The following is a 26,306-nucleotide window of genomic DNA, read 5'->3' on the forward strand; positions in this document are numbered from 1 at the left end:
TTGGATTGGATACAGGACTTTGTATTCAATCCAATACAAAATTAGAACAAAATTCAAACTCTCATTATGTATTGGATTGAATACAAACTCCTGTATCCAATCCAATTCAAAATACATACTTTGTATTTATTTTTAATTATTTTGTATTGCATTGGATACAGGACTTTGTATTCAATCCAATACAAAACGAATGAATGAGTGTGAATTTGAATTTCCCGCACACGTGCCGACGTCATCACACACGCACAAGAAGCCGGTCGGCTTTTTTTTTCTCCGCCAGCCGGCTTCTTGTGTTAGAAGCACCCGACGCTGGACGGAGAACGACGTAGGACGATCAGCGGGACCAGGTAAGAAGCCGGCCGGCATCTTACCGGTACCGCTGGTATAGGAGACGGCACCCGACGCTGGAGAGGGAGATCGACGCTGGAGGACGACGCTGGAACACGGACCCGACGCTGGATGAGCACAGCGGTACCAGGTAAGTGAGATTTTAATATAGACAAAAAAGTACGGGGTTATCGATAGTTGCAAATATTTTTTGCACGGAAAAGTACGGGATTAGCGGTTGGGAGGTTAATATTAAACAGTATTTATATATCACTAACACATTACACAGCACTGTACATTAAATAGAGGTTGAAAGTGACAGACAGATACAAACAATGACACAGGAGGAGAAGAGGACCCTGCCTGGAAGAGTAGCTCCTACTAATTGTACAGCACCTTGTAAAATGTTGGTGCTTTATAAATAAAATTTAAAAATGATAATAAATATTACGTGATGGGGAAGTATAGAATACAATAGGTGGGGGCAATTAAACTAGTGAGCTAATTGCCAATGATTAAATGAGAGTAGGATGTGTGGGCAAGTAAGTAGAGGTGTGTTTTGAGGATTTAAAAAATAATAAAGGTAGGGAAAAGCCCAAATTCTAAAGAGTATGAGCTGCCTTAGGAAAATATTAGTGTGATGGTGCATTAGGGCCTATTCACACTGTTATGGATTATAAAATACATTTCTGATACCTGATATAATTATACCTTGCTGCACTAAAGGTACACCAGCTTGTCTTTATAATCATAAATATCACATCAAGCACTCAGAGCTCTATAGTAATAATAAAATAAGTGCTATATTCGGCTTGCTCCTACTTTCTGCTCATTTAAAAGAGCGCTCAAAACTCATTTTTTCAAACTTGCCTACCCATCTTCTTCTGTCTGCTAAACCCTCATTACTTCCCACCACTACATATCGCCCATCCTATTGTGTGTGAAATTCCCCCACCTACTAGATTGTAAGCTCTTCGGGGCAGGGTCCTCTCCTCCTGTATCACTGTCTGTATTAGTCTGTCATTTGCAATCCCTATTTAATGTACAGCGCTGCGTAATATGTTGGCGCTATATAAATCCTGTTTAATATTAATAATAATAATAATAATAATAATAAAGTGCTTAATTTATTTGAAAAATGATGAAGATTATCATCAGATAAATTAATTTTCTTTTTTTTTTCCACCAATTAATGCCAATGTTTCAAAGTCACAGCGGTGGTTAATATCAAGCAACAAATAGCTCTGTAATATTGGTGTGAATATATTGGAGTTTTACATAATAATATAATAATGTACTCTGATACCCAGCGTTGTTATGGTGTCAATATCCTGTTTTCCCTCATGTATAGAGAGATAACTGAACAATCCTCCCCCGAAATTTCTCAAATAATGTATAATGTCTTCCTAACAATAGGCCGAAGTCCACCTTGGTGAATTAATTTTTTTCACAATGAGATTATCACAAAATATTAAAAAAAAAAATAATTTAATAGAACTATTCTGAATATCCCTCGTGACCTGTATGCTTTATTTATATAGGGCTGCCATATCCTTCAGAGCTGTAAAATCTGTTAATGATTAAACATCAGAAACCTAATATATCAGGTATAGATGGATGCTACTGTTTTATATCCAATATTGACTAATTTCTCTTATTTTTATCTCTGCAGGAGCATTCCATAGCATGCATTTACAAAATAGGTTGGGAATTTATGAAAGCAATTCCAGTGGCAGACCATCCTGAGTCACTGCATGAAGCTTTACAAAAACTGAACTATAGCTGAACTCCTGTACAAAAAGGGATTTCAATAGCTCCAGTTTGTTTCAATTTTAATTCGGCAGCTGATTGAAAGCTGTGAACCCTAGGGGTTGTCAAAAGGGCTTCTAAAGTCAGAACTCAACCTTACATTTATGTTATACAGGGCCATACATGGGGTATGAAAGTTTGTTAGGGTAAACAATGGCTTTTCAGTTATTAAGGTAAACCATGTGTGTGTGCTCCTATTGGCTAATGGCCCTTTACAATCCACACCCAAGAGGAGCACACATTACATTTACAATGTACATTTACAAAGAATTAACTCTTTGGGCTGTATTTAAACATTCCCTGGTAGAGAATCTTCCAGGTCCATTTGTTTCATTGGCACTAATTGATTTTCCAACAGGGAATGTTTGAGGGAATGTCAGATTCCGTTTAATAAAAAGAGCCCATACATACAGTATATAAATAGGTCTTTGCACTCTACACTGTACATTTGTCTGCAATAGCACATTACAATTTGCAGCACAATTATTTATCGACCCAACTTGTGTATATTGGCACTTGATATGAGATAGTAAGTGGTCAGTAACATCTGTAAAAAGGGAAATAAAAATGACAATTTTAGATAAGTTTAATTCAAGGAGAGAAAAATGAGAGTGAGAAAACATCTTAGTGATACATTATGGCAAAAAAGTTTTACTGAGATAAACATAAAACATGAGATGCCTGTATGGCAGCCGTCACCAACCTTTCGGACCTCACGGACCACTAAATTCATATTTATAAAAGAGCATCTGAGAAATAAACAGATAAAATAAAACAATTGGAAGAGAAATGGTATTCGCGGAGCAGGGTGACTGTTGTAATGGTGGAAACAGTATTGGAGCGTACGGCTTGGTAACGGTTGTCTCATACAACTTAAGACTAAACTGACATCACGCTGTGCCTCCCTGGTTTTTATGTTGTGAATTTAGTGCAATATAAAGGCGAAAATTGGCATTCAAAATATAAGAATTTATTAGAATAATATTTTTGTATTATTATTATTATTATTAAAACATAAAAATTGCAAGTAATGTCCAAATTTTTCTCTGGACCACCAAAATTTTCGGTTGGCGACCGCTGCTCTATGGTATATTAAAACAGACTCTACTGACTATGGGTTATAATATATTGTAATTTTTGAAAAAAAGGATTTTAGTAAGATTGATACTAAAAAGTATGTAATATGTTTAGTAGAGTTTAAAGAACAGGTTGTGGTTAGCAGTATGTTTGTCAGTTCCAAAAATATTAAAGCAGAGTACAGATGATTAATCGCTGGTATTGCCTGTTGGCTCCCAATGGCCGATCATTTCTATCTGATTGGTTACACTGTCATTAGGATACAATGTGGGTGCAGCCATCTTGGTGGAGGAGCAGCACTTTGCTTCTTCATTTAAGTGCTGACCCTCCTAATAACTGGGGGAGGAGGTATTGATCAAATTAACAAAACACAGATTCACTAAATAAATGAAGTGGGAGCAGGGAGATGCAGATCAGAGTCCCCTTCAGGAAACAGCACAGTAGCAACATCGACTTGACTGTCAGAGGTAGTGGTGTCAGAGTAGATATACAGCTATGAGGCCTAGAGTGCCTAGTCAGAAAGTACACACCTTCCAAGACACAATGAACATTTGTAGATGTTTCCTATTCTCTCTTTCTCTCTCTATGTATATGCTCTTTATTTTTTGTATTTAGGTTAACTCTGCTCACCTATGCTTCTTAAAATGCCAACCTGCCATGCTAACCCAGTGACTACAATACTTTCTGAGCCACTAACAGAGCATGGAATTGCCCTCTAACACATGAGTGGGTACATTTTGTGAAAAGGGAAGTTTCCCGAAAATTGTTCAAAAGAGTGATTGTGAGACTGTAGCAACAATATTGTTACATTACATCCTTACAAGGTAAGTTAATATATTTTTAAAAGCAGCTTTTCCCCTACTTTTAAATGCACCAAGTGTTACTTTAAGCCAGTGGTGTTAAACCCAAATACACAGAGGGCCGAAATTTAAAACTTAGACCAAGTCGGGGGCCAAACTTGAAATTTATTGAAAAAATTGGGGAAGTTTACTACTTCATCCATAACTAACAAAAACAAACCCCTCTACACACACTTTAAGGTTGAAAAGACTCATTTCTCTATGCAGGCTGTGTGTTGTTCATCCTCCCACATCACAAGCTTGTTTGACATTAAATATTACACTATGCAGTCTCTAATTGATTGAAACAAACACGATGCCCCTGGTAGTCAGGCACCATGTGATCATTGCCTAGGCTTTGTGTCACATGATGGGTGTAGAGGAATAATGTCTACATATTGCATGAATTGAAAATGATGATGTGAGATGGTAACGCAGGCAGGCATGTTGATTAGGAATATTTATCTGCATAAATATGGGGGGATTTCCCGGTGACGTCGGTTCGGGCAGATCGGCGGGAAATTCAAATAATTTTGTATTGGATTCAATACAAAATAGTTGGATTGAGTCCAATACAAAGAAATCTTTATATAATACATATATTATAAATATTATACAAGCTACTGTGCAGTTATATTATATGTTTCACTATTTTTTTAAAGAGTTTCATGTTTTTTTTATGTACAGTTTATTATTAAATGTATTAAATATTGTACATATTTCAGTGAGTTATGCCTCAGAATTATAGCCTACAATGTAAAATAAATCTCCATGCAAAAAAATGTAATGCTTTTTGCATGGAAATACGCACAGAATTAGAACGCTAGGGGGGTTATTGTGTGACAGATGTACTATCACCCATTTAATGTACAGCGCTGCAAAATATGTTGGCGCTATATAAATCCTGTTTATTAACCACCTAAGCGTTACACTGAGGTCTAGATTTCTGTACCAAAAGTGATCCACTGTTTTTCATGAAATTTTTTTTTAAATTGTAGACCTATGATCGATGGAGGACGACGCTGGATGAGCACAGGGGGACCAGGTAAGTAAGGATGTACAAAATCTCGGGCTTAACCATCCTTGCAGTTTTTTTTTGCCCGAGCGAAGGTCGGGCTTAACTGCAAGGAGGTTAATAATATTATTAATAATAATAATGTTTAGCAAAACACACAGGAAACTTTTTACATAATTTGCCGTTTGCTAGCAAATTTAAACTGATATTGCCCATATATTAATTCCAAAACAGCCAGCAATAAGTTGTATCATTGTCTTTATGGCTTTACATTAACTCATAACAGCCTGCGCACAGAACAACCGAGAACTTGAACGACCAGTGAACTACCATAGAGTATGACCTTCCACCTACATCCTGGGACAGAGCGTCCTCCCCATAGAAACACCCGCTACCGCAGCAGGCAGCCCCTTCGGTCTGACAGCTTTATGGTAGCGGAGGTTGCGCATGCGTGAAGAGTTGAATGTCGAGGTGTGTCTGACAGAGACAACATGGCGGCCTCCATAATGTACAGCCGGCTGTCACTAGGGCTGAAGAGCAGAGGTGCTCTCGGCTGTGCTGCACAGGTAACTATGACCGTGTGAAGACCTGGAGTAGGCTTGATATGTGACTGAATGTATACGAAATGGAGTATGGGACTGGGGGGTTGTATAGGAGTGCGGTACGACGCCATTCCCTGTCATTGCAGGCACCTGTGTTTTTAGTCTTCCCTGTCAGTGGCTGGAAGCTCTCTGTCACCATTAAAACACACAGCTGTCACCCCTCTGCATTACCTGCAATCTGCATTATGGCAAGCTGCTGCCTGGAGGATTTCTTGTTGCCCGTAGCACCAGCTCAGAATCTTACAGCACACAGCTCACATTTTTCTTCTTTAATTTCTAGCAAAATATTTGATATTTTTGTGTGATGTCTCTCTAGGGGTCTTGCAAGAGTAATCTCTGTAAAAGTTGCAGCTAAAGAAGCTATTTCTGATGATTTATATGAGATTCAGCTGCTTCGAAATGTTCCTGGAAATCATTTAAATGTTTTGACATGTTTGCTGCCTTGTAAACTTTGCAGTCAGTAGATCACATCTGGCAAAGCAGTGAGAAACAGAATGATTGATCGCTGTTAAAGTGGAACTCTACACAATTGTCTGGTCCTTTATAGCATAAAGAACAGGTGATTCCCCTTCTCTAATAAAATAACACGGCCTGGCTGATGGGAATATTTAAATGCATATAATCCATACTTAACATCCAAGTTCTGTTCCAATGACCTGGGTAATGCATGTGTCATTGGCGGGATGAATGGAGGATCACCACTCAGAGCATGGGGCTCAGAGGAGATCCCATTTTGCTGTACAATTCTTGTACAATGCACCTGTTGGAGAGCTGGGCATAAGTGTGAGCTGTGAGCAAGCAGGTAAGTCCTTAAATGAGGATTACCTGTACACTCACCTGTTCCCATTCCATTGCAAGCGGCATTATCGTCTTCTTTTCATCTTACTGCTTGCCGATCTTCATCTTGTCCAGGATGACACAACCCCTGCATGCAGTGGGATACTCGGCATGATCCGCTTAGCTAAACTCACTTTTAATAAATAATATAGTGATCAGGTAGGTAAGTATGGTATTTTACTGAAAGGACATTGCCTATCCTGTTCTACAATAAAGATCTGCCAGCTTACAAATTTTCAGTTATGCAATTATTGTTTTTTCCTGTAGATAACATACTTGTCAATTTTCACCAAATGCATAGGGAAATTCCTCCATTTGCAGCTTTTTAAATATTTTATAGTTTGTAAAGAAGTTTTGCTATAGCTTAGGCTACATACACACATCAGATGATTCTCATCCGATAATGGGGGCTGATATTGGACGAGAATCTGGTGTGTGTACAGCGCTTGTCGTTCATGGATCCGTCCCTATGGATCCACTAACAACCGTAATGAAAGTGATGGGGAGAGAGCGCAGCAGGGTGCTGCTCCATCGTTCTCCCTTCTCCATATAGCAGAACTGTGCTGTATCTACAGCGCTCATTCATGCATCTTTCAGTCTTTTGTTGTTGGAAAGGATTGTGTAAGATCCTTTTCAACGACAATTATTGCACGTGTGTACAAAGCCATATTCTTGCAGCCATTATACTATAAAAAAAAAAAATCTAAAGTTTTGCTTGTTAAAAGTTGTGACAGAGGAAACATTCCCTTTGCAAAGTGAACAATCTCTGGGCTTTTAGAACTCCTGCAGACTGTTACATGTGTTCCCACATTGACCTTCATTTTAAATAGCACATTCCTATTCTCTGTTAGAATAAATGGTGCAGGCCTGCATTTGGTTGTGGTGTATTGGCAATCTAATCAGAAAATTGGGATGTCTTAGTGCATTAGTGGTAACATGACACCCCAGGGCATAGATTGCAATGGGACTTTAGTTATTCAACCCCTGTGGTTTACTAAACCATCACCCATTTGTTTTGCATTTGGTAAGATTTGCACAGAATACATAGAATATGACCCCCTGTCAATGCGATGGCTTGCTGTATTATATTAGTGTGTATCAATCCAAAATCTTGGAGCTAAAGTGAGAAAGGGTTAGAACTACTACTTTTTTTTCTCCTAACTGGGGCTACAGTAGAGATATTAATTTAACTGCTGGCGATAGATTTAGGAATAGAAAGATATTTATCTATAGACTTAGGAAAGTAGAGGAAATCCTTAATAGATACTACATATTCTTTAAAAAAACCTGATAGGGGTTTAAGTCTTGCTAAGCTCTACTAAAAACACTTTTTTGCCCTGTGGTTGTTGCAGGGTTACTCTCGCTCTCCTCTTGTCAGCTGGACAAGAAGTGAAAGGAAACATCTTTACCAGAGCCCCTGATAGCAGAAAAAACTTGATGGGGTTTTAATCTTTCCCTACTTTGTTCAAAAACTTAAAAAATTATTTTTGGATGACATACACTTTAACAAGCTTGAAAGCATGCTAGGTACCTTTCATCCTCTAAATTTAAACTAAAGTGACATTCAGTTGATTGTGTCAGATTACAGCGCTCACACATAATCATTGCTGTATTCTATCACTACATTGATCTGCCATTTAAAGGAAACCAGTTCTGAAAGAAATATGAAGGGTTTCATTGCCGACCCTTTCCCTCCAAGAAAGGCTAATTTTCTGACAACTGCATGTCTTGTCACATATTGACTCCACTTGTGGCACAGAGTAAATGGCACAGAGTAAACGTCAAGCCATTTTCACAAGGTCATCAATGACAGCTACCATATTTTTCTCATAGTTTCCAAATATTCCAATTACTGATGTTTTGTTTCTTTTTTTAAGTATTTTTATTGTAAAAGCTATAAGCTAATCATCTGATCTTTGCACTAGATCAGCCCAATCAGTGAGAAGTGAATATTTGTGCTGGACCACTAATTAAGTCGATGAAAGGGTTCCTTTACGTTACTGTTTCCATTTTGGAAAGGTATATAGTCTTCAGAGGCAAAAGGCACAGCAGGGGCTGGTTTTCTGGCTTTCTTGGAATTCCTTTCCATATCAAGGAATTCTGCAATTCAGGTTGGGATATAAGGGAGTGATGTAGTGTAAGGGACAATCTTTTGTGTCCCGTGTTGGTAAAGAAAAATGTGATTCTTGTTGTCTTCTGGTTGCAATACCAAATGGATCTTAGCAGTGAGTGGTTGATAGACGAAGCCTCGGGACACGGCATGGACTTTGATTGGGGTTGATTTTCAGAACTTGATCTGAATGCAGATTTGCCATGAGAACTTGTTTGCCCATTAACACTTGCTGTAATGGGTGTAGACAGGAGAATTTCTCTCTCCAATACCTGTGTATAGCATGCAACATTTAGACCTTTTTCTTTAACAATTCTTCCTAATTATGTGAACCATAACACTAGGCATGTTCCCTGCCTGGTCACAGAATACTTTCTTTGACAGCAACATACAAAACTAGTGGAACAAGTCACCTAATAAAATGAATCACTGCAGTGTGGATATTATGCAATGCAGAGTGTTGTGGTTGCTTTGGACAGACCTTTTGCTGCAGCATGTAGGAGCAAATAAGGAAATGTGATGTGGTGGGGGGGAGTGTTATGTTCCTCTGAAGGAACTGTGTGTCCTTGCATTGACATCTACGATCAGCTGTCTTATCAGAAATGCAACCTGGCTTCATTTACTGGGTAGCATTTGGAATGTATGTTCTATGCTGTCACCTACAGATGTGAGTTGTACTATAGACTCCATGTGTGCAGCGCTGCAAATCATTTAACATTACTGATAACACAACTTTTGTGCCGCATGGCCTTCAAAATATTGAACATATGGGCTAATGATCAGTGCTTTGGTTCTTCATAGTTAGCCATTAAGAAGCTGAAGATTTTGTTTGCTAGATTTTTCCCTCTTACAAATGTAGAATTTACAACTTTTGTAATTAGGTTTTAAGTTTTGTTTAGGTATTTGTGGTAAAAGCTGAGAATGAAAGAGCTGTGACACAAGGATAACATTTCATAGGACAATGTCTGTTATTAGTCAGAGCAAAGTCAATATGTTGCATGCAGGAATTTGGGTGTGCTGCAGGTACAGTGACTGAAAATGGATGTTTGAAATTCAGACTAGTGGTAAAAAAAAAAACTTGGCATTTACCACTCTTGGACACCTGCTGGCAACCCTTTGGAGCTCTATAACCACTAGGCTGTTCCTTGGTGGTTGCAAGGTGTTTTTTTTAACATTTCCAGCTCTCCTAAAAAAAAAAACAGCTTTATAAACAAACTGGTGTCAATTCAAATCTGTGAATACAGTTAGTGCAGCAAACTGGCCTTAGTTGCTGCAAAAAGCAATACTATAGCAAGCAAACCACTAAAAAAAAAAGCTAATCTATTGATTGCAATATTAACCTTTTTTAGAGGGGGCTAAATGTGATTAGGAAGCGTGGTAACCACAATACATTTTTTATGAGCTAGGGGTAACACTTCTAAAATGCAGTGAAAGGAAATTAGACAATGTTATGATTCCACTCCCAGAACACTGACATGACAACAGCTTGTTTAAGCAACAATTGTTTTGCAACAAGTTTTTGACTTTACGAAGCAGTAAGTGCAGTTATTTTTCCTGTATGTGGAAATGTATTTGCACTCAAAACTTTGTGCTGTGTATAACTCAGGCACTTTCTGCTGAGTGCTCAGATTTTTCTCCAGGCTATATATATATTTTTTAGTATGGCCAAGTTCACATTTCTGTAATGCTGCGTAGAAAAATAGGTGACATGTAGTAGTGCATTTCAATGCCATTCTGCATCCCAATTCACTGTGCAGATTGACCAGCTGTATAAATCTAAACAAGCCAGACTATTTTCCCTAAAATGTTTAGTGGTAGGCAGTTTATTTCAATGAGCGCTTTTCTGTTATTTTGAAAGGCTGAATTGATCTGCTGCTCCTGGCCAAAATGACTATATATCTCAGGACCACATGTGTGTTCACTGGACAGACATACATTTTTTCATAGGTGCATATCATTCAAGTTTCTTCTAGGTCAGTGTTTCACAACTGCGGTTTCTTTAGATCTTGCTAGGGGTTCCTGCAATGAGCAGTTTGTGATTCTTAGGTTTGTTTAACTGACACTGATGATCTTTTTTCAGTAACTGTTAGAGACATTCTTCTCACTTAACACCATACTCACAGCTATACTGTGAGCTGTGGATATATTAATTATAGCTGAGGTTTCCTGAATACCTAAAAACTATTTAAAGGGTTTCCCTGTATGTAAAAGATCATAAAAACACTGTTCAAAGCTGTGAATCTCATGGTGGTTTTGTTTGTCAGCACTACAGTGTAAAGTGTTTTATATAAATCAGACCCTTTTCTATGGTAAATTTCTTTGACTTGTTGGTTTAGGAATTTGCTGTAATTTTTTGTGCTTGTTTGGTATTAGTCAGCATGTAATAACAAAAACAGAGAAGGGCTTTTACTGAAAGTGACTACCAAATAAAAACATTTTTAGGCTTTAAAGACATTATAGCTGTTTTTGTATTTATTAAGTTAACCAACACATGTCGATGTTGCTAAATTTGGCCAGGGTAACAAATGACCTCTGGTCACAAATGGGTTAAGCTGACCTACAAGCATACAACATCAATGTGGAAAGGACATACAAAAATCTCTCTGGGAACTGATCAAGGAGTGGGACATTCATGAACTTCGTCAACTTTAATAAACCTTTACTTGACCCTTTCCTGACTAGAATTAATTCAGACCTAGTTTATCAGCATCAATATTTGTCAGTAACCTTGGCATTAGCGCTATTTTGTCAGTTTGATAGCATTTGTGAGAACTGGTTGTACACATTTGTGCATTTTGTACTGCAAGGAGCTTTTTAAATTTATACTAAAGGTATGTGATGTAGATACAAGGGATATGAGGCCTAAATCATAGCATTTCACCACTTGGAAAAAATGGTTATTATTGAAAAAAGCGGTTCTGTTTTTTTTTTTATTTCCTGACTGATCCCTTTTCATATTACTGGAGTTACAGCCCATCATCTTCTGTTACTTATTGGAGTGCAGTCCACCACTAAAGTATGAAGGCCGTCATGAAATTGTCAGATTGTGAAGGCTGTTACATGGTGTTCTTTTCTGTCCTGTGATCCTAAATGTTCATTTGGCTGAGGAGAACATTACTAGGTGTCTTTGTCTATCCTTTTGACTGTCCGATCTGTAAAGAATTTGCATAGTATTTTTCTGTAATGTGATAGCATTCCCTGTCCTCATGTTACCTTTACATCTCATGGGTTGTAAAACCTTCTGCTTTCTTATTGGCCTTGTACCATGATACTGTCTCAATGCTTATTTCCTTTCCTAGCAAATCTGTTCACTGCTTTATTACATTGATTGTTAGTGGTTTTATAATTGTTTTATGAATACGGCAAACTTGGAAAAATTAGTCATTTCCCTATAACCATGTTTGCATCCTGTAATCCATTTATCTTTGCTCACCTTAAATGATTTTTTCTAAATCCTGCCAATAATAAATAAAGAGCTGTGCTAAATTTATGCCAGGAAGCATTTTGTTGTAAATTATTAAGCAATACTACTAGCCTTAGGAAATATTTTTGTTGATCACCCTTCTATAATTGTTGTGTGGGTATTTACTGTATTTATTTTTTACAGTGACTATTAGTTATCATTGCTCTACTGTTATTACCCTAAATTGGTATTCAGAAACTTCATTACCACTAATGGAGGAATACTGATCAGCACAGTAAGTGGTCACGTTATTGACAGCCATCATGGGGGTGGGGGGTTTCACAGTTTTCATAGTCTGTTTCCTTCCTGCTAATTATTATGTTTTATCATAATTATAGTTGAAAAAACGTTTGTATATAGGTCAGTATATCAGTATAGATTTTTTTGACAACTTATTTCCAATTACTTATAATATATTATATTTGCTAATTACTTATATTACTTAATTGCATATTATACAGATCATGAACTGTATCTATAATAATTTTACTAGGGGTTTCCTTAGACTTAAATCATTTCAAAACTTCACCCACGGTGTAAAAGTTGAAAAATGTTCCAAAGTTTACTAGAATAATTCTGAAGAATCAAAAGCATCTTTGTGTGGAAGTGTGTTGTCAAAGCCAAAACCTTTATGTAAAATAAATGAATACCTCTGTCACTAGTATGCAGAATATGGTAAAATAACACATATACTATTAACACAGGGGGAAGGGTAAAGGAGTCTCCACCCTGATTAGGTATTTAAACCAACCCCTGTGAGCAGTTCAATTAAGTGATAAACCTATATATAGTTTGGCTGAAGAAGGTTTTTTATTGGTCAACATAAAGAGAAAATGAAGCATTTCAGAGACAAAAATTTTTATTTATGAATCGTAAGCTAACATAAAAACGACAATCCCACTATAGTACTTTTGGTGCCTGAATTAATCATTCGATCCATGTCCATGGCAAATGATACAATAAGTTGTATTGATTTAGTTTGAAGACAGTCCTGTTATTCCTACGCGTTTCGCAGAAATGCATCCTCAGGCAATATAGGAAACTAAATATAGAACAATTCACATATCAAGCCATCTATGGGGCTAAATGCACCTTACGCAAGTTGTATCACATTACCAATGGCAGTCATTTCAGTGGAGCATAAGGTTCTAGTTGATAATAAATTTAGTGAGCTTTTTCTCTTAGACAATGACAAGTCACAAATTAAATAAAAAGTTTAATGAATGCTCAGATCCTTTGTTGGTGTATAGAAAATGTCTGGATTGGGAAGTTGCAGAGAGTTCCCAAACTGTTTGGCTAACTTCAAACTAAGAAACAATCCAACTTACTGTATCTTTTCCTATAGACTTTTATTGAATTAACGTACCAAAAATACTACTATTAAATAGATTTATGTTTGCTTAGGATTCATAAAGTAAATATTTTTATGTGTCTGAAATATTTGCCTTTTTCCTTATGTTAACAAAAAACAAATCATTTATAGGTTTATCTCTTGATCTATCTATTGAATTGTAATACAAATTGTTTTTACTTCTTTTTGTTAACTTACAGTAGGGAGGAGAATAAAACCATACTGATTGCTATGGTTTATTGGGCTTTTTTGGTTCATTAGGATGTCTTAAAACACAACTTTGCTTGGCTGATATTTATTTAATAATATTTTATTTCTTTGTTTTCAATAATTTTTTATAACATTTTTCAATACGGCGTACAGAAAAAGAAATAAACAGACATATAAAATATAAACTGAACCTTCTGACAGTATACTTATATAGTCAATCATCGTGTGGTATTTTACTTTCTTTGCAGGTTCTTGGTGGATTCCCAGGTGTCTTCGGTTGTCATGGGTTACAAGCACAGCAGCACAGGAACTTGTCACTGCATGAGTATCTCAGCATGGGTCTTCTTAAAGACGCCGGTATCGCCATACCTAAAGGCTTTGTTGCAAAGACTCCAGAAGAGGCTTATACCGTAGCTAAAGAAATAGGTATGGGCTTTCTGTTATGATAGAGTAGACTACTCCTAATATTTAAATAATGTTATCTTTTCTAAAAACAAGAGGCATCATATGTCACATGTAAAAGAGTACTCCGTGGAAATTGTTGACTTTTTACCATTTATTAACAGGAAAACTTGAGATTTTCATTTAAACACTGCTTAAAGACAAAGGTGAACAAATGACATAACATTGACAGTGTGTATTGAGTTCAACACCTAAATGTATAACATTTCTGCATATATCACCACTTTACATCTATAATATTACAACCAGGTGTTCCAGATCCAGGCCACAGTAACAATAAACATTTTAGGTGCAAACTTAGGACAGAATTTTAGAAAAAGTACCTCAATCATCTTTAAAGCAAGGTGCTGGAAATGTTTTGGTTTCCAGCTTTAAGGTCTGACCAGTTTTCAGTATTTGGCCTGATTTATTAAAGCTCTCCAAGGCTGGAGATAACATACTTTCATCAGTAAATCTGACTTATCCATAAAACCTGAAATGGATTTCTTAAATGTAATTAACTATTTGTTTGCAAATGTTTTTATTCCTGGACCAGATCAATTTCAGGTTTCCTTGATCACCCAGCTTCACTAAAGAAAGTGTATCTTTTCTAGCCTTGAAGAGCTTTAATAAATCAGGCCCATTGTCATTGTGATGGCTTTAAATTCAGCATAAATTTCAAAGGAGTGGTTCAAAAAGGTAAACATGGACCACCTAGTCATTGCTCTGATATAAATCCAATTCTTGTGTATCTATTGATTGTGTTTTATAAAAAAAAATAATTTATTATGTTTAACATTATTAACATTATTACCATGTGACTTTTTTTTTTATCTGTACACACAGTTTGGAGATTGTAAAGTTTCCCTGTTCAAATAAGATGAAATTACTTTCCATGGGTAGTACATTTTCACATGATTGTATGTTCTCTTTAGTAGATGTAAGGATTGAATCAGTTGTTGTTAAAATATTATTTCATCTTTAATGAGAATAAAAAAAATATTCTGCAATTTTAATTTCATGTGCATAGAGAAAGTTTATTTAAAAGTTGAAAAAAAAGCTATTTCTGTTTTGACCTCTAGGTTTTGCAACCTTTCAAAACAGTAGCGCAGTGGTGTCTTAACCTATTTGCTGTAAACAGCTTTATCGTATGTAATACCACATACAAAGGATTGGTCAATAAACTGCTATTCTTACTGGCAGGTTTTAGGAACGCTGCTGTCTACGTACCCTGAAATGTGATCCGAGTCTGGCAGATTTTATATGTATGCTAAATACCTCAGTCCTATGCTTTTACTGTGCCCCAGTGTTTTTGTAAATTTGCCATGGCATACGTGAGGAGCAAATCTGGAGTTATCTGGTAGACTAACACATTTTTTCAGCTCATTCATGCTTTCTTTTATTGTAAGTCAACTTCTGTAAGAACAATAATGCATTTAGTTTAAATCTCACTCGAATGAGATTATATGTTAACCAGATTTCTTTAACTTTCCTTGTAACCTTCTGTGTCTTTGCTGCGGGCAATTTTTGTCTGGGTGTAATTTTGTTCCAGACCTAAGCACATGTAATATGTGCTGGTGGCTGTGTAGTTGAATCCTTTCAACCAATTTACGCATTGAATTTCCCACTGATAAGGTAACAGTGTATGGTTTATTGCCAAAGCAAAATACGATTTCATCACATGACTTGAGAATTAATGTAGCATCCTAAAATTTGTTAGCAGGTGCTATTAAGTGCCACAACTTGCTTACTCTTGTAGAGGATTGCTTGAACGTTCAGAGTTCTTTCCTTGAATGTCCAAAGACCATTGTTGTTGGGTGTTGTAAAGGATGTTTACATTATGATTGTGTGAACATCTTCCCTCACATGTCAATGTAAATACAGAAATGTGCCAGGTCTTTGTTTTTTCTTTTTAAAGCAACAGAAACCATTATCTCCAAGAACCTGGGATGCAAACCATTTACCTTGAACGCGCAAACAATTTGCTGTGTTTTATATGCTTCTGATTCTGATGCCCAAGTAAATAAATGTATTCATATGTCAGTACTAGTACTAGTTTTTGCAAACCAACCTCTTGCTTTTATTGGTGTTTTTTTTTATTCTAAATAAGTCTCCCTCAAAGATTAATATATATTGTTCAGCACAGTCCTTATAGTCAGAGGCTTGCATACTGAATGTAATAGAGGACGCTGTTTCCCTAACTTCTGCTTGCTTGTCTCTTTGGAAGTATTAAGGAGAATGCACTTTACAATGGCAGCTTAGATGAAAAAAAAAACTGAAGTGTAGGACGCAGGTCTTTCTAATGGAGATCCCAATATTGTTCAAGTTGCCTTGGATCCAAAACTGGGAAATTAGATTTATTTCTTTCATTAAAGCTTGTAAAGAAATCTCTCTCCTCTGATTGTGAGGAATTCCCGAGTGAAGTTTCTGAGTAAACAGATACTTCAAGTACTGTTGACTTCTTGTGTCTCCTACTGTGCATTGTATTACTGTGGAGTCCTGTAGTGACTTAGTGGGGACACAGGAGATCAGCACTTTCCTAAGTTTTCTTTTTTTGCAAAGACTTCGGCTGGAGATTCCTTCAGATCAGAGCTGTACGGCTGTGTAGGAAGCAGAGAGGTAAGTATTTACATCTGTAATTACTGGTAGAACTTTCATTTAAACATTCAGTTTAGTCATTCTAAAGACCAGCAGTCATTGCGTAATAATTATTTTTAATGTTTCATTTTTACTGGTGCCACTCTCAGGTCTTTTATTCTCTTCTGTTTATTATGTCCTGGTTAAACAATTGTTCATTGTAGCAGGAAAAATAATTCAGTATAATGTTGGCTGTAATTGATGGAATATGCTAAATTGGTATGGCATCTCTAGAAATGTTGCCTTTTATAAGGAAGGAAACATGAAATGAAATGTGCCTAGCCTGGCTATTTTTATCCACAGCAGTGGATTTCGTTTCCGCTTCTTGACACTGGGATGGTGATTAGTTTTCCTGCTGAGTTAATTGTTTTGTCTTTTCTGAATATATGTTTAAAGCTTTGCAATTGCCACAAGGGCCTATGACCAGGCTGCAGTGTTTTAGAGGTCTCTGCTAATATATTCCAGTCTAGTGTTTTGTGACCTTTTTCATAAATAGACCGTATCTAGTATATCTGTGCACTCTCCGCTAATCCCCTTCCATCCTGAGGTGCTGCATAGAGCAGATCTGAGTCCTGGATTAACTAGTTATGTCACAACGCCCTCACTCTCCAAAAAGCTGATACAGGGCCTTGTAAACACCCATCTGGGGTAATTGCTGTAGGACATCCCTCGCCCCAACTGTTGGGGTAAAAAGGACACTGTAGGGACAAATAAACCCGCATCTAGTGTATATCAAAGCTGTGTATGTGTATGAATCTCTGTTATCTGTCACTGGTGAGGACATGGATTAGGAAATGTTGCAAATAAAAAATTGGTGCCAGTGATTGTTGGCTAAAGAGAAAGCAGAGTATGGGAATGTTATTCAGTGAAAATTATCTTTAAAAATAGTAGATTTATTGAAACTTTTATCTTTCATAATCTGGGTTTGGATTTTTTTATGGTATATCACCATTTAAGACCTATACTCTATTACTATTTTTCCTCCTAAATAAAATATAATTTTGTTATGTGTGACCCCCATACCTTTTATTTAAGTGAGGGTGCAGGATGGCAATTCAGGAAATATAGATAGTTGTAGCATAATTCACAGTAAATTGATAGTATGGCTACCAGAATACAAAATACCCGCTAAAGTGCTGGGTGTTCATGACTGGAATATTGCACTGCTTCATGATAGGGTCATGAAGAAATCCTGTGAAGAAAAGAAAGAAAATTGCAAGTTGGGGTAGTAGAGTCCATAAGAAAGAACACTTGGAAGAATACAAGACATTTTTTCTGTCCCACTGGGAAGATTTCTCCTTACCTGTGACTTGTTAAGTCACCTTGTCCCTATACAATGTTTAGAATAGAGGGGTAAATCCTCTCAGTAAAGACCCAAACAGCTATAAAAAATGTTGAAAAGTTAACTAACCCCTAAACACTTTTTTATCCAAAACTAAGAAAAAAAAAATTTACCTTTTGTATGCATTACTTTTAGTAATAATTGTCTGCAAATAATAAAATATATTGGTATATTTACCTGGTTTACAATAATTTTTAAGAAGAGTTGTTGGCAATACGAATTGATGAGATTTTTGAATAATTTAAAAAATTCTTTTTAGTGATCCTCCACTTTTGTATTATTTTCTCTTCTTCAGTTGTAATGAATATGCTGTTAACAGTATGTGTAATATTTTCAGTCAACTTGAGCTGAATAATAGATATGCTTTTAGCCAGAAAATAATTAAAGCACAATCATCATGTAGTAATATCAAGCAAAATCCTATGCCTTCAACCATTATCTATGCATAGGTCTTTTTTTTTATTATACATTTGCTTTTAACTCTAATTAGGATATGTTTATAATTTACAAACTGTACACAGAATGTACAAAATATTTAAAGATGATCACTTATTTGTTTACTGCTATGTAACCACCTTTGAAAGGTAATGTTTAAGTTGGAAGGCTTAGAACTTCTGTCAGATTTTTGTCCTTGGCTATTTGAGATTTTTTTTTTGTGTTCCTTTCATTTGTTTTGGTAGCATCCTCCAATAAAACTGGAATTTAGAAAGAATCTCCAAAGGGGACACAGACAGCAATGAGAAGTTCCACTTTTGCTCTCTAGATGGCTCTTAGAGATTTACCCTTACTATCCTGATGATATTGTATCATATGGGTACATCAGTAAAGGGGTTTCTTGCTTTTTTTTCTTTAAGTGGAAACATTAAACAAAAAACAAAAAAATCTGTTGCACTGTCGTGCCATATGTGCTAGATATTTTTAATTCTTCCCAGTAAGTATGTATGTATAACTATGACTTTATTATATGTATATGGTATGTATAAAATAACTTTATTAGGATTTTTTTTTTGTTTTATTAGATTTTTGTTTTTTTTAAATAGGTTTTTTGTAAATAAGTTTCTTTTTTTTTTTTTACCTTTCAAGGCTCAAAAGATTTGGTAGTTAAAGCTCAAGTTTTGGCTGGTGGTCGAGGCAAAGGATCCTTCGAAGGTGGTCTTAAGGGAGGAGTAAAGATTGTCTATTCGTAAGTAATGGCATTTTTCTTCTTCTTACTCTAATTACTTTTATCTGTGCATGTTTAAGGAGTATATGTTCTATAAAAAATAAATATATATATATATATATACATACATACATATACAGGGTTCTCCCCAGGCCCTTTTAGCTGGGTGCACCACCCGGCACTTTTCAGCACCCACCTGGCTGTTTTTGGGTGGTTACTAAAGAGTTTGGTCACAATACAGGGGCTGCCACCCACCTACAATATCTTCCCATCAGGCTTAAAAAACATTTCTCGGTTGAGAACTGATATATGTATTATATATAAAAAATTAGTGTGTTCAATTCTGGTTAAAAAGCAGACAAAGTAAGGGTATGTTTTTATGGGTGTGCTCAATGTAGGACTATCAAGTGTCAACTTTTTGCACTTAAAAATGACCCCATACATAAGATTAATTGCTTCTATGGCAATATGAAGTACCACCCAGTGAGAATATCCTAATAATGTGCCCCCAGGCCTCTATTCTGTTGTTAGGGTGAACTAAACAAACTGGGACCATACATTCTGCTCTTGGGAAGAGGACTAATATCCATAACTCATACATGCAGAATAATGTAACTCTGAAATTTTGCACAGTGGTTTATGCAGAACATTGAATAATTCTTAGCAGTTCTTAATCCAGTGTTTTTAATTTCTGTAAATCTGTGACCTTGTTGCATACCATTTCAAAAGTAAGTCTACTCTATTTTAAATTACCAGTTTATTATGTTGTCTTGTTAAGTAGCACATTTTGCATTGCTGAAACTTGATTTAGCAGATAATATTTTAAATTAGATTTAGATTTTTCATAGTCAATTTAGTTGACTTAACCTGTCCAGCAGTGGAAAAAACTAGTTAATTCCACTTGTACCTAGAAGTGTTCTGTTCAAGAGCAAATGTAAGGAATGATCAGAAATAGAGCAGACTGAAGAAAATGTTAAAGCTTAGAAAATGGGGAAAGGTCATGAAGTACATTCCTCAGGTAATAGAGAACCATAGGCAGCTGGCTGTGGATCTGTATGCATCTTTTGCACTAAATAACAATGTAAACAACATGTAAATATATATATATATATATATATATATATATATATAATCTGTGACAGTGTTGCATACCATCTCAAAAGTAAATCTCCTCTATTATTTATATATATATATATATATATATATATATATATATTACATGTGTATATATGGAATTTTTATTTATTTTAATATTTTTCATATCTAGCCAGTTGGTAGAGCTAGTATAATGATTTTAGATGCAAGTCTTCCACACAGAAATGGTTTGATATTGTGGTTGAAAATGTCAGAGCTGCACAGTTTATGAAGGTAACAATGTTCTGAACACAATCTATCATGCTTACGTTTTTATTTGTCGCAGAAGAGAGAAATGAAATTGAAGCAAGGTGACAGGCTGCTAAAAGATGCAGTACATGTCTGTTTTATTTCACAGTTTGCTCTGCTCCTTCATTTTCCATTTATCTCTCGTTTTAGTCCAGAAGAAGCAAAAGACATTTCCTCACAGATGATTGGGAAGAAGTTGTTTACGAAACAGACAGGAGAAAAGGGCAGGATATGTAACCATGTGTTCATCTGTGAGCGCAGATATCCCAGGAGAGAATATTACTTCGCAATTACCATGGAAAGGTCATTTCAAGTGAGTTGCAGCATTCTCCTAAACTCTGAAAGCTGTGGGGAGTGTTTGCTGAACCCTTATTTTATACTTTTAAGTTATTTTTTTTTATAACTGTTCACTAGACTAGACTGGCTGCTAATAATATATTTCCATAGATGTTCTTATGTTTAGTATTCATGTGTAATATATTCTTTTTTTATGTACAATTGACCTAATAGTTTCTAAAACTTTACCCATGTAGTAGTATTTCAGCATTGTATTGCATTGTAGCAATTTTCCTCCAACTATTTTCCAGTAACTGTGGTCACCGAGACTGTAAACGAAGCAGTCATCCCAACAGGGACGCAGTCAGCAGACCCTTAATTTGTCTATCCAAAACTAGCAAAGTATTGTATGTAGCAAGGTAGAAAGTTTGCCTCTCAACTTAACTGCCCATAAATACAAATAAATGGCAGCATTTTTCAAATTGGGCTTCAAAACAAATACAAACATCCAACAGATTTGATAACTTAATTATAGTCTTAGCCAATCAGTGGCTTACAATCTTGTAAATGGAATTTATTTTGGTTTTTTCATGTTTGTACAAGGTCCTGAAAAATTCTTCATGCCCAACTGGGTCTTTAGCTTGCTAAATTCATTGGGATAAAGTAGACACACAAGGCTGTAGTTACCTACATCTGATGTCAATCGGTAGTATTGATGCTAATAGCCGTGCCCCTGAAATGTCTTCTCAACCACTTAAAGTGGAAGCGGACACATTCTACGTTTGTTTGACAACCCTGCTAAGAATACACTAGCAGTGTAGCAGTGTTGTCCTCTCATCACAGGAAGCTGCACAACAAATTAACAAACTTTTGAGGCTTTGGATGGGGACTAAGGGAAAACTATGAATCCAAATCACTGAAAATGAAGGGGGAGACCCCACTTGAACTTTTAAACAAAATTCTTCCCAAAACTGAATATTTTATAATATATGTGATCTTGCATGTGAAAGCACATAGATCACTTGTATAACATTTTCTACGGTAAAAATTGTGTTGAAGAAGTTTAGTGAGAAGATGATTGAGCTTATGCTGCAGTTTGTACATGAGGATAAGGAGCCTGAACTTTTTTTTTTTTTTTTTTTTTAAGCTAAATTCTGCACATTTATGACAATTTAGGGGTAAATACTCTTCCGGTTCGGCTCTTCAGTTTTAACTGAGATTGCAATTGCACTGACTGCCGTAAGTTCTTTATGGAATGGAAATGGATTTTCCTCCAATCATTTAAATAAAGCCCAACCTTTTTATTTTGGCTTTTATTATAAAATATATTTGGTAGCATTTAGCGCATTTTTAATATTGGCAATAATCTTTGGATCTGTTTTGAACCAAAAGCACTGTTTCAGTTTTGAGTGAATGTGCAGCTATATAGTGTTCTGTATGCCTATTTTACCAGTTGTGCTGCAGCTGTGAGCACAACCTCAACCTTTCATCTGTTGTAGGACTCAATAATGCTAAGGAGCACTCTTTAAATAGATGCAGAAATGTTTTTTTTCATAGTCATTTATTTTGCAATTTTTTTACAAATAATAAGTCTGTTCCTAACTACAAAAAAAGATAGTTTTGCTGTACGCAGTGATGTCTCTTAGTTGATGGTTGTGAAACCTTGCCTGATGAATGAACATGGATCCAAATCCTTGTGACTCCTGTGCTGTTTTATGTATGAGTTAATGAAATTTGTATTTGGCTGTAAGCCGATGTATATGATAAAGTTCTGGTATTGATGCAGAACATAGATGTGTGTTATGTGTTCAGAGACTAGCTAGACATTAAAGATTTTTAGATATTCTTAATGAGCAGTAGAAGAGCTAAAACTACAAACCCTGACTGACCTTTCTATCTTCTTCCTCTAATTGTGGAAAATAAAAATTACAGGACGTAGGTATGAGTTTTAATTTAAGGTTAAGGCAACAGTTTACAGGTTAAAGGAAACATGTCATGAGAACAACGCGGATGTTGCCATAGTTGGACTTCCCTTAAAGCCAAACTAAACCGGTATACTAACTTGTCCCCGTTCAGTTGAAGTGCACCATCTTCTTCTCCTTTTGATCGTCAGCTATCTGGATTGACATACCTTCTGCACAGACATGGAAACTCATTCAGTCCTAACAAACGAAGGAGAAGCTGGGACATCCAGGTATCCTGGCAATCTACAACAATCCATGGAGCGATCAGGCAGGTAAGAAGGATTATTGCAGGAGGTACATTGCCTGTCACTTTCTGCAATAAAGACCTGCCTGATCAGGTTTGTTTTATTATGCTAATGGTCTGGATGTCATTCTGACTCTCTTCTTCAGTTCTTCATTGTCAGTCATTGTCCAGGAGTTACTATGCAGATAGCAAATCCGACTACATGCTACATTTTCAAGACAGTTTCGGAAAGTACTGTAAGAAAATGGATTAACATAACAGATTGACACCTAGTGTATTTTAAAAAAATGTCCTCTATGAGAGCCCCTGAATTTAAAATATACTCTTTTTAGCTTTAAAGAACAAGCAAGGATAGGCTGCATACAATTCTAAACACCGATATTCTAAATGTCTCTGCCTTGAACCGTGCAAGACGTTTTATTCAGTCCCTGGAGCATGCACTGCATTTCATCTCTTCATCTCCAGAAGCAGCTTGCAGTGATTTATGATACTGTCAGATGTTTAACAGCCAATATTAACATGCCCTAGAGAACAGATAACTTGCATTAGTTTGCAAAAATATGTGTGAGTTGTGAATCTCTTCACAACAAGCCGTTTTAAATAATCCCCTATAGGTCCTTTTGCTTTTTAAGCCTTTTAAACACACCCTCTAATTAAAGAATTTTTGAAAACATGTTGAAAGTTTATTAGTTCTGCTGGTAAACGCATTATGTCTGTAAGGAATATTACTTCTCATCAACATTACAGGTAATTATAAAAATCAACTTCCGGCAGGAGTAAAAACATTTAATGCAGTATTGTGTGTATTCTTTGTAAAACTAATATATGTATTTTTACATACAACCTAGATAAGTACTGGAATGTTTTGATAATCACAAAGCAGATAATGGTGCAGTTAGGACTGCACTAGGAGCTGAGCAGGTTCTTCTGTCATCATTTGTACTAAAGGGGAAGAAAACAGAATGAACAGTGTTCATGACATCAGGGTGTTGCTGCTTATTGTCCAAACAGCTGGCTATGAACATGGAGGTGTCATCACCTTATTCCTTAACATGATATACTTTTGAATACGTTTTAACCCTTTGGATAGAACATTGGAACTTTTCTTTTTGTAGTTTTAATGGGGGATTTAAATGTTATGCTGGTTATTTTAAGGAAAACAAAAATCCTCTGCCCAACACTGCAAGTTTATTTAGAAGAGAAAGTTACAAAGCAATGTGTAGATTAGAGATAGAAAAAAAAAAAAAAAAAAGATTAACATGCATGCAGACCCTCATTGCAGGGTATAGAGCAGGGGTGTAAAACTTAATTAAATTAATTAATTTAATTAAAAACTTAGACCAAGACGGGGGCCAAAGTTATAAATTTATTAAAAAAAAAATTGAAAAACTGAAGTTTTTCCTTCTAATTAAATATAAAACATTTTCATATGGAAACAAAGCAGTATTGTTTAACATGCAATTTGGAACAAGCCTATAATGGAAAAAGAGGCTTAAGAATTTTTTAAAAATTTTATTTAAGAAAAAAATCTTATGCTTCATTTCTCTATTTGTAACCTTCTGAGTAAAATTTCAATGGTAACGTTTTTGCACAAGCTAACAATAATAATACCAAATTTCTTCTATGAAAATCCAAGCATTCAAGCCCATGCCTTAAAGTAGCAAGGAAAAATATATAAAGAAAACATTTATTCAAGGTTCAAGCTTTATACCTGGTATCTCCTCTTGGATGCTAGTTCATCAATGTTTAGGGTCAGGCTCTAAGCTGAGGAAATCCTCAGGATTGAGTGAAAGTGTTCATCAGTAAGATGACTCCTGTGCAATGTTTAGTTCATCTTCATCTTGGAGAATAGTTGCTCACACAGATATGTGCTGCAAAACATAGAGAGCAGTTGAGCAGCTTGGGTGCAGAGCTGGGGCATTGTGTCAGGGATGTAATGTGGAAATTGTGCAGCTCCCACAGGCATCGTACCTTGATTTCAGCGTCCCACTACACTGGAGTTCAATCAGCTCCATTTGGAGGTTAGTTGGTGTTTTTTTTTAAATTAACTGCAAATGGATTACTAAGCAGTTCAAACCTAGATCTCTGGGCATCAAAGTCGGCAAATCGCTGGGTAAACTCGGCATGGAGTATGCTGAGTTTTTCAACAAACTGTGAAGTAGAGATCTTTGTATTTTTGGTTTGGCAGCAAGGAAAATGGCCCAGATTTCCTTGCAACATCTGAGTCTCCCACAGACAATTTTATTTTCAAAGCCCTCACAGCATACATGTCTGTGAAGACATGGCCCTGCCCCTGAAGCTGCAGGTTTAAAACATCAAGATGACTTGTGATGTCACAGAGAAATGCTAGCTCAGACAGAAACTCTTTATCCGGGAGCTCTGCTGTGTCTTTTCCTTTGCTATCTAGAAACTTACAAATTTCTTCACGCTGCTGGAAACATCCGTTCAGTACTTTTCCACTGCTTAACCGTCTCACCTCTGTGTGATACGGCACGTCTGCGTATTCCGAACAGAAAAAACTTGGTGGTGGTGATTCAAACCTTTAGCTCTTTTAAAGTTAACTACTCTTGTTATGGTGCTTATAACATGTTCCATCTTCAGGGCTTTGCCACACAACGATTCTTGATGTATGATGCAGTGATAAACAGTTAGCTCAGCTGCACAGTTCTGCTCCCGCATTTTCTCCTGAATCCTGACCACCAATCCACTCTTTTGACCACACATCGCAGGCACACCATGTCGTTAATCCCACAAGTTTATCCCAAGTTAGCTTCATTTGAGTTAAACATTTGGAAACCTCTTCAAAGATTGTGTTTGCTGTGGTTGTGCCATGCATTGATTTTAGTCCCAAAAGTTCCTCTGTTAGCCACAGATTTGAGTCCACTCCACGGATGAAGACTGACAGCTGGGCGGAATATGATGTGTCACTGCTCTCATTCACAGCAAGGGGGAATGCAATGAAACTTTTTCTCTTTTCCATCAGCTGTCCATGTAGATTTGTGGCAAGTTCACATGCATGATCAGCTACTGTGTTTCTGCTAAGGCCCACATTTTAAAATGCTTGCCTTTTTTCTGGGCCCACAACATCGCAAACTTTGATCGTTCACTTTTTGAAAAACTCCCTCGTTAAAGGGCGAGGCAGATTTTGCAATCTCTGCTGCCACAATAAAAATAGCCTTTACAGCAACCTAGCTTTGTGATATGGCTTTTGTGAACA

The 26,306-nt window shown here is 36.3% G+C and overlaps 1 protein-coding gene across 1 annotated transcript in view; it reads left to right on the forward strand.

The window, feature by feature from the left end:
* Nucleotides 1–5,501: 5,501 nt before the first annotated feature.
* SUCLA2 (succinate-CoA ligase ADP-forming subunit beta) overlaps nucleotides 5,502–26,306 on the forward strand; it is a 50,524-nt gene continuing 29,719 nt past the window's right edge. The window contains exons 1-4 of the mRNA XM_072409829.1: nucleotides 5,502–5,633; nucleotides 13,889–14,066; nucleotides 19,144–19,243; nucleotides 20,756–20,918. Of these exons, the coding sequence (XP_072265930.1) occupies nucleotides 5,559–5,633; nucleotides 13,889–14,066; nucleotides 19,144–19,243; nucleotides 20,756–20,918 (516 nt within the window). The 5' untranslated portion in view covers nucleotides 5,502–5,558. The remainder of the gene's footprint in view (nucleotides 5,634–13,888; nucleotides 14,067–19,143; nucleotides 19,244–20,755; nucleotides 20,919–26,306) is intronic.

Source organism: Pyxicephalus adspersus, chromosome 1 (assembly GCF_032062135.1).
Source record: "Pyxicephalus adspersus chromosome 1, UCB_Pads_2.0, whole genome shotgun sequence".
Lineage (NCBI taxonomy): Eukaryota > Metazoa > Chordata > Amphibia > Anura > Pyxicephalidae > Pyxicephalus > Pyxicephalus adspersus.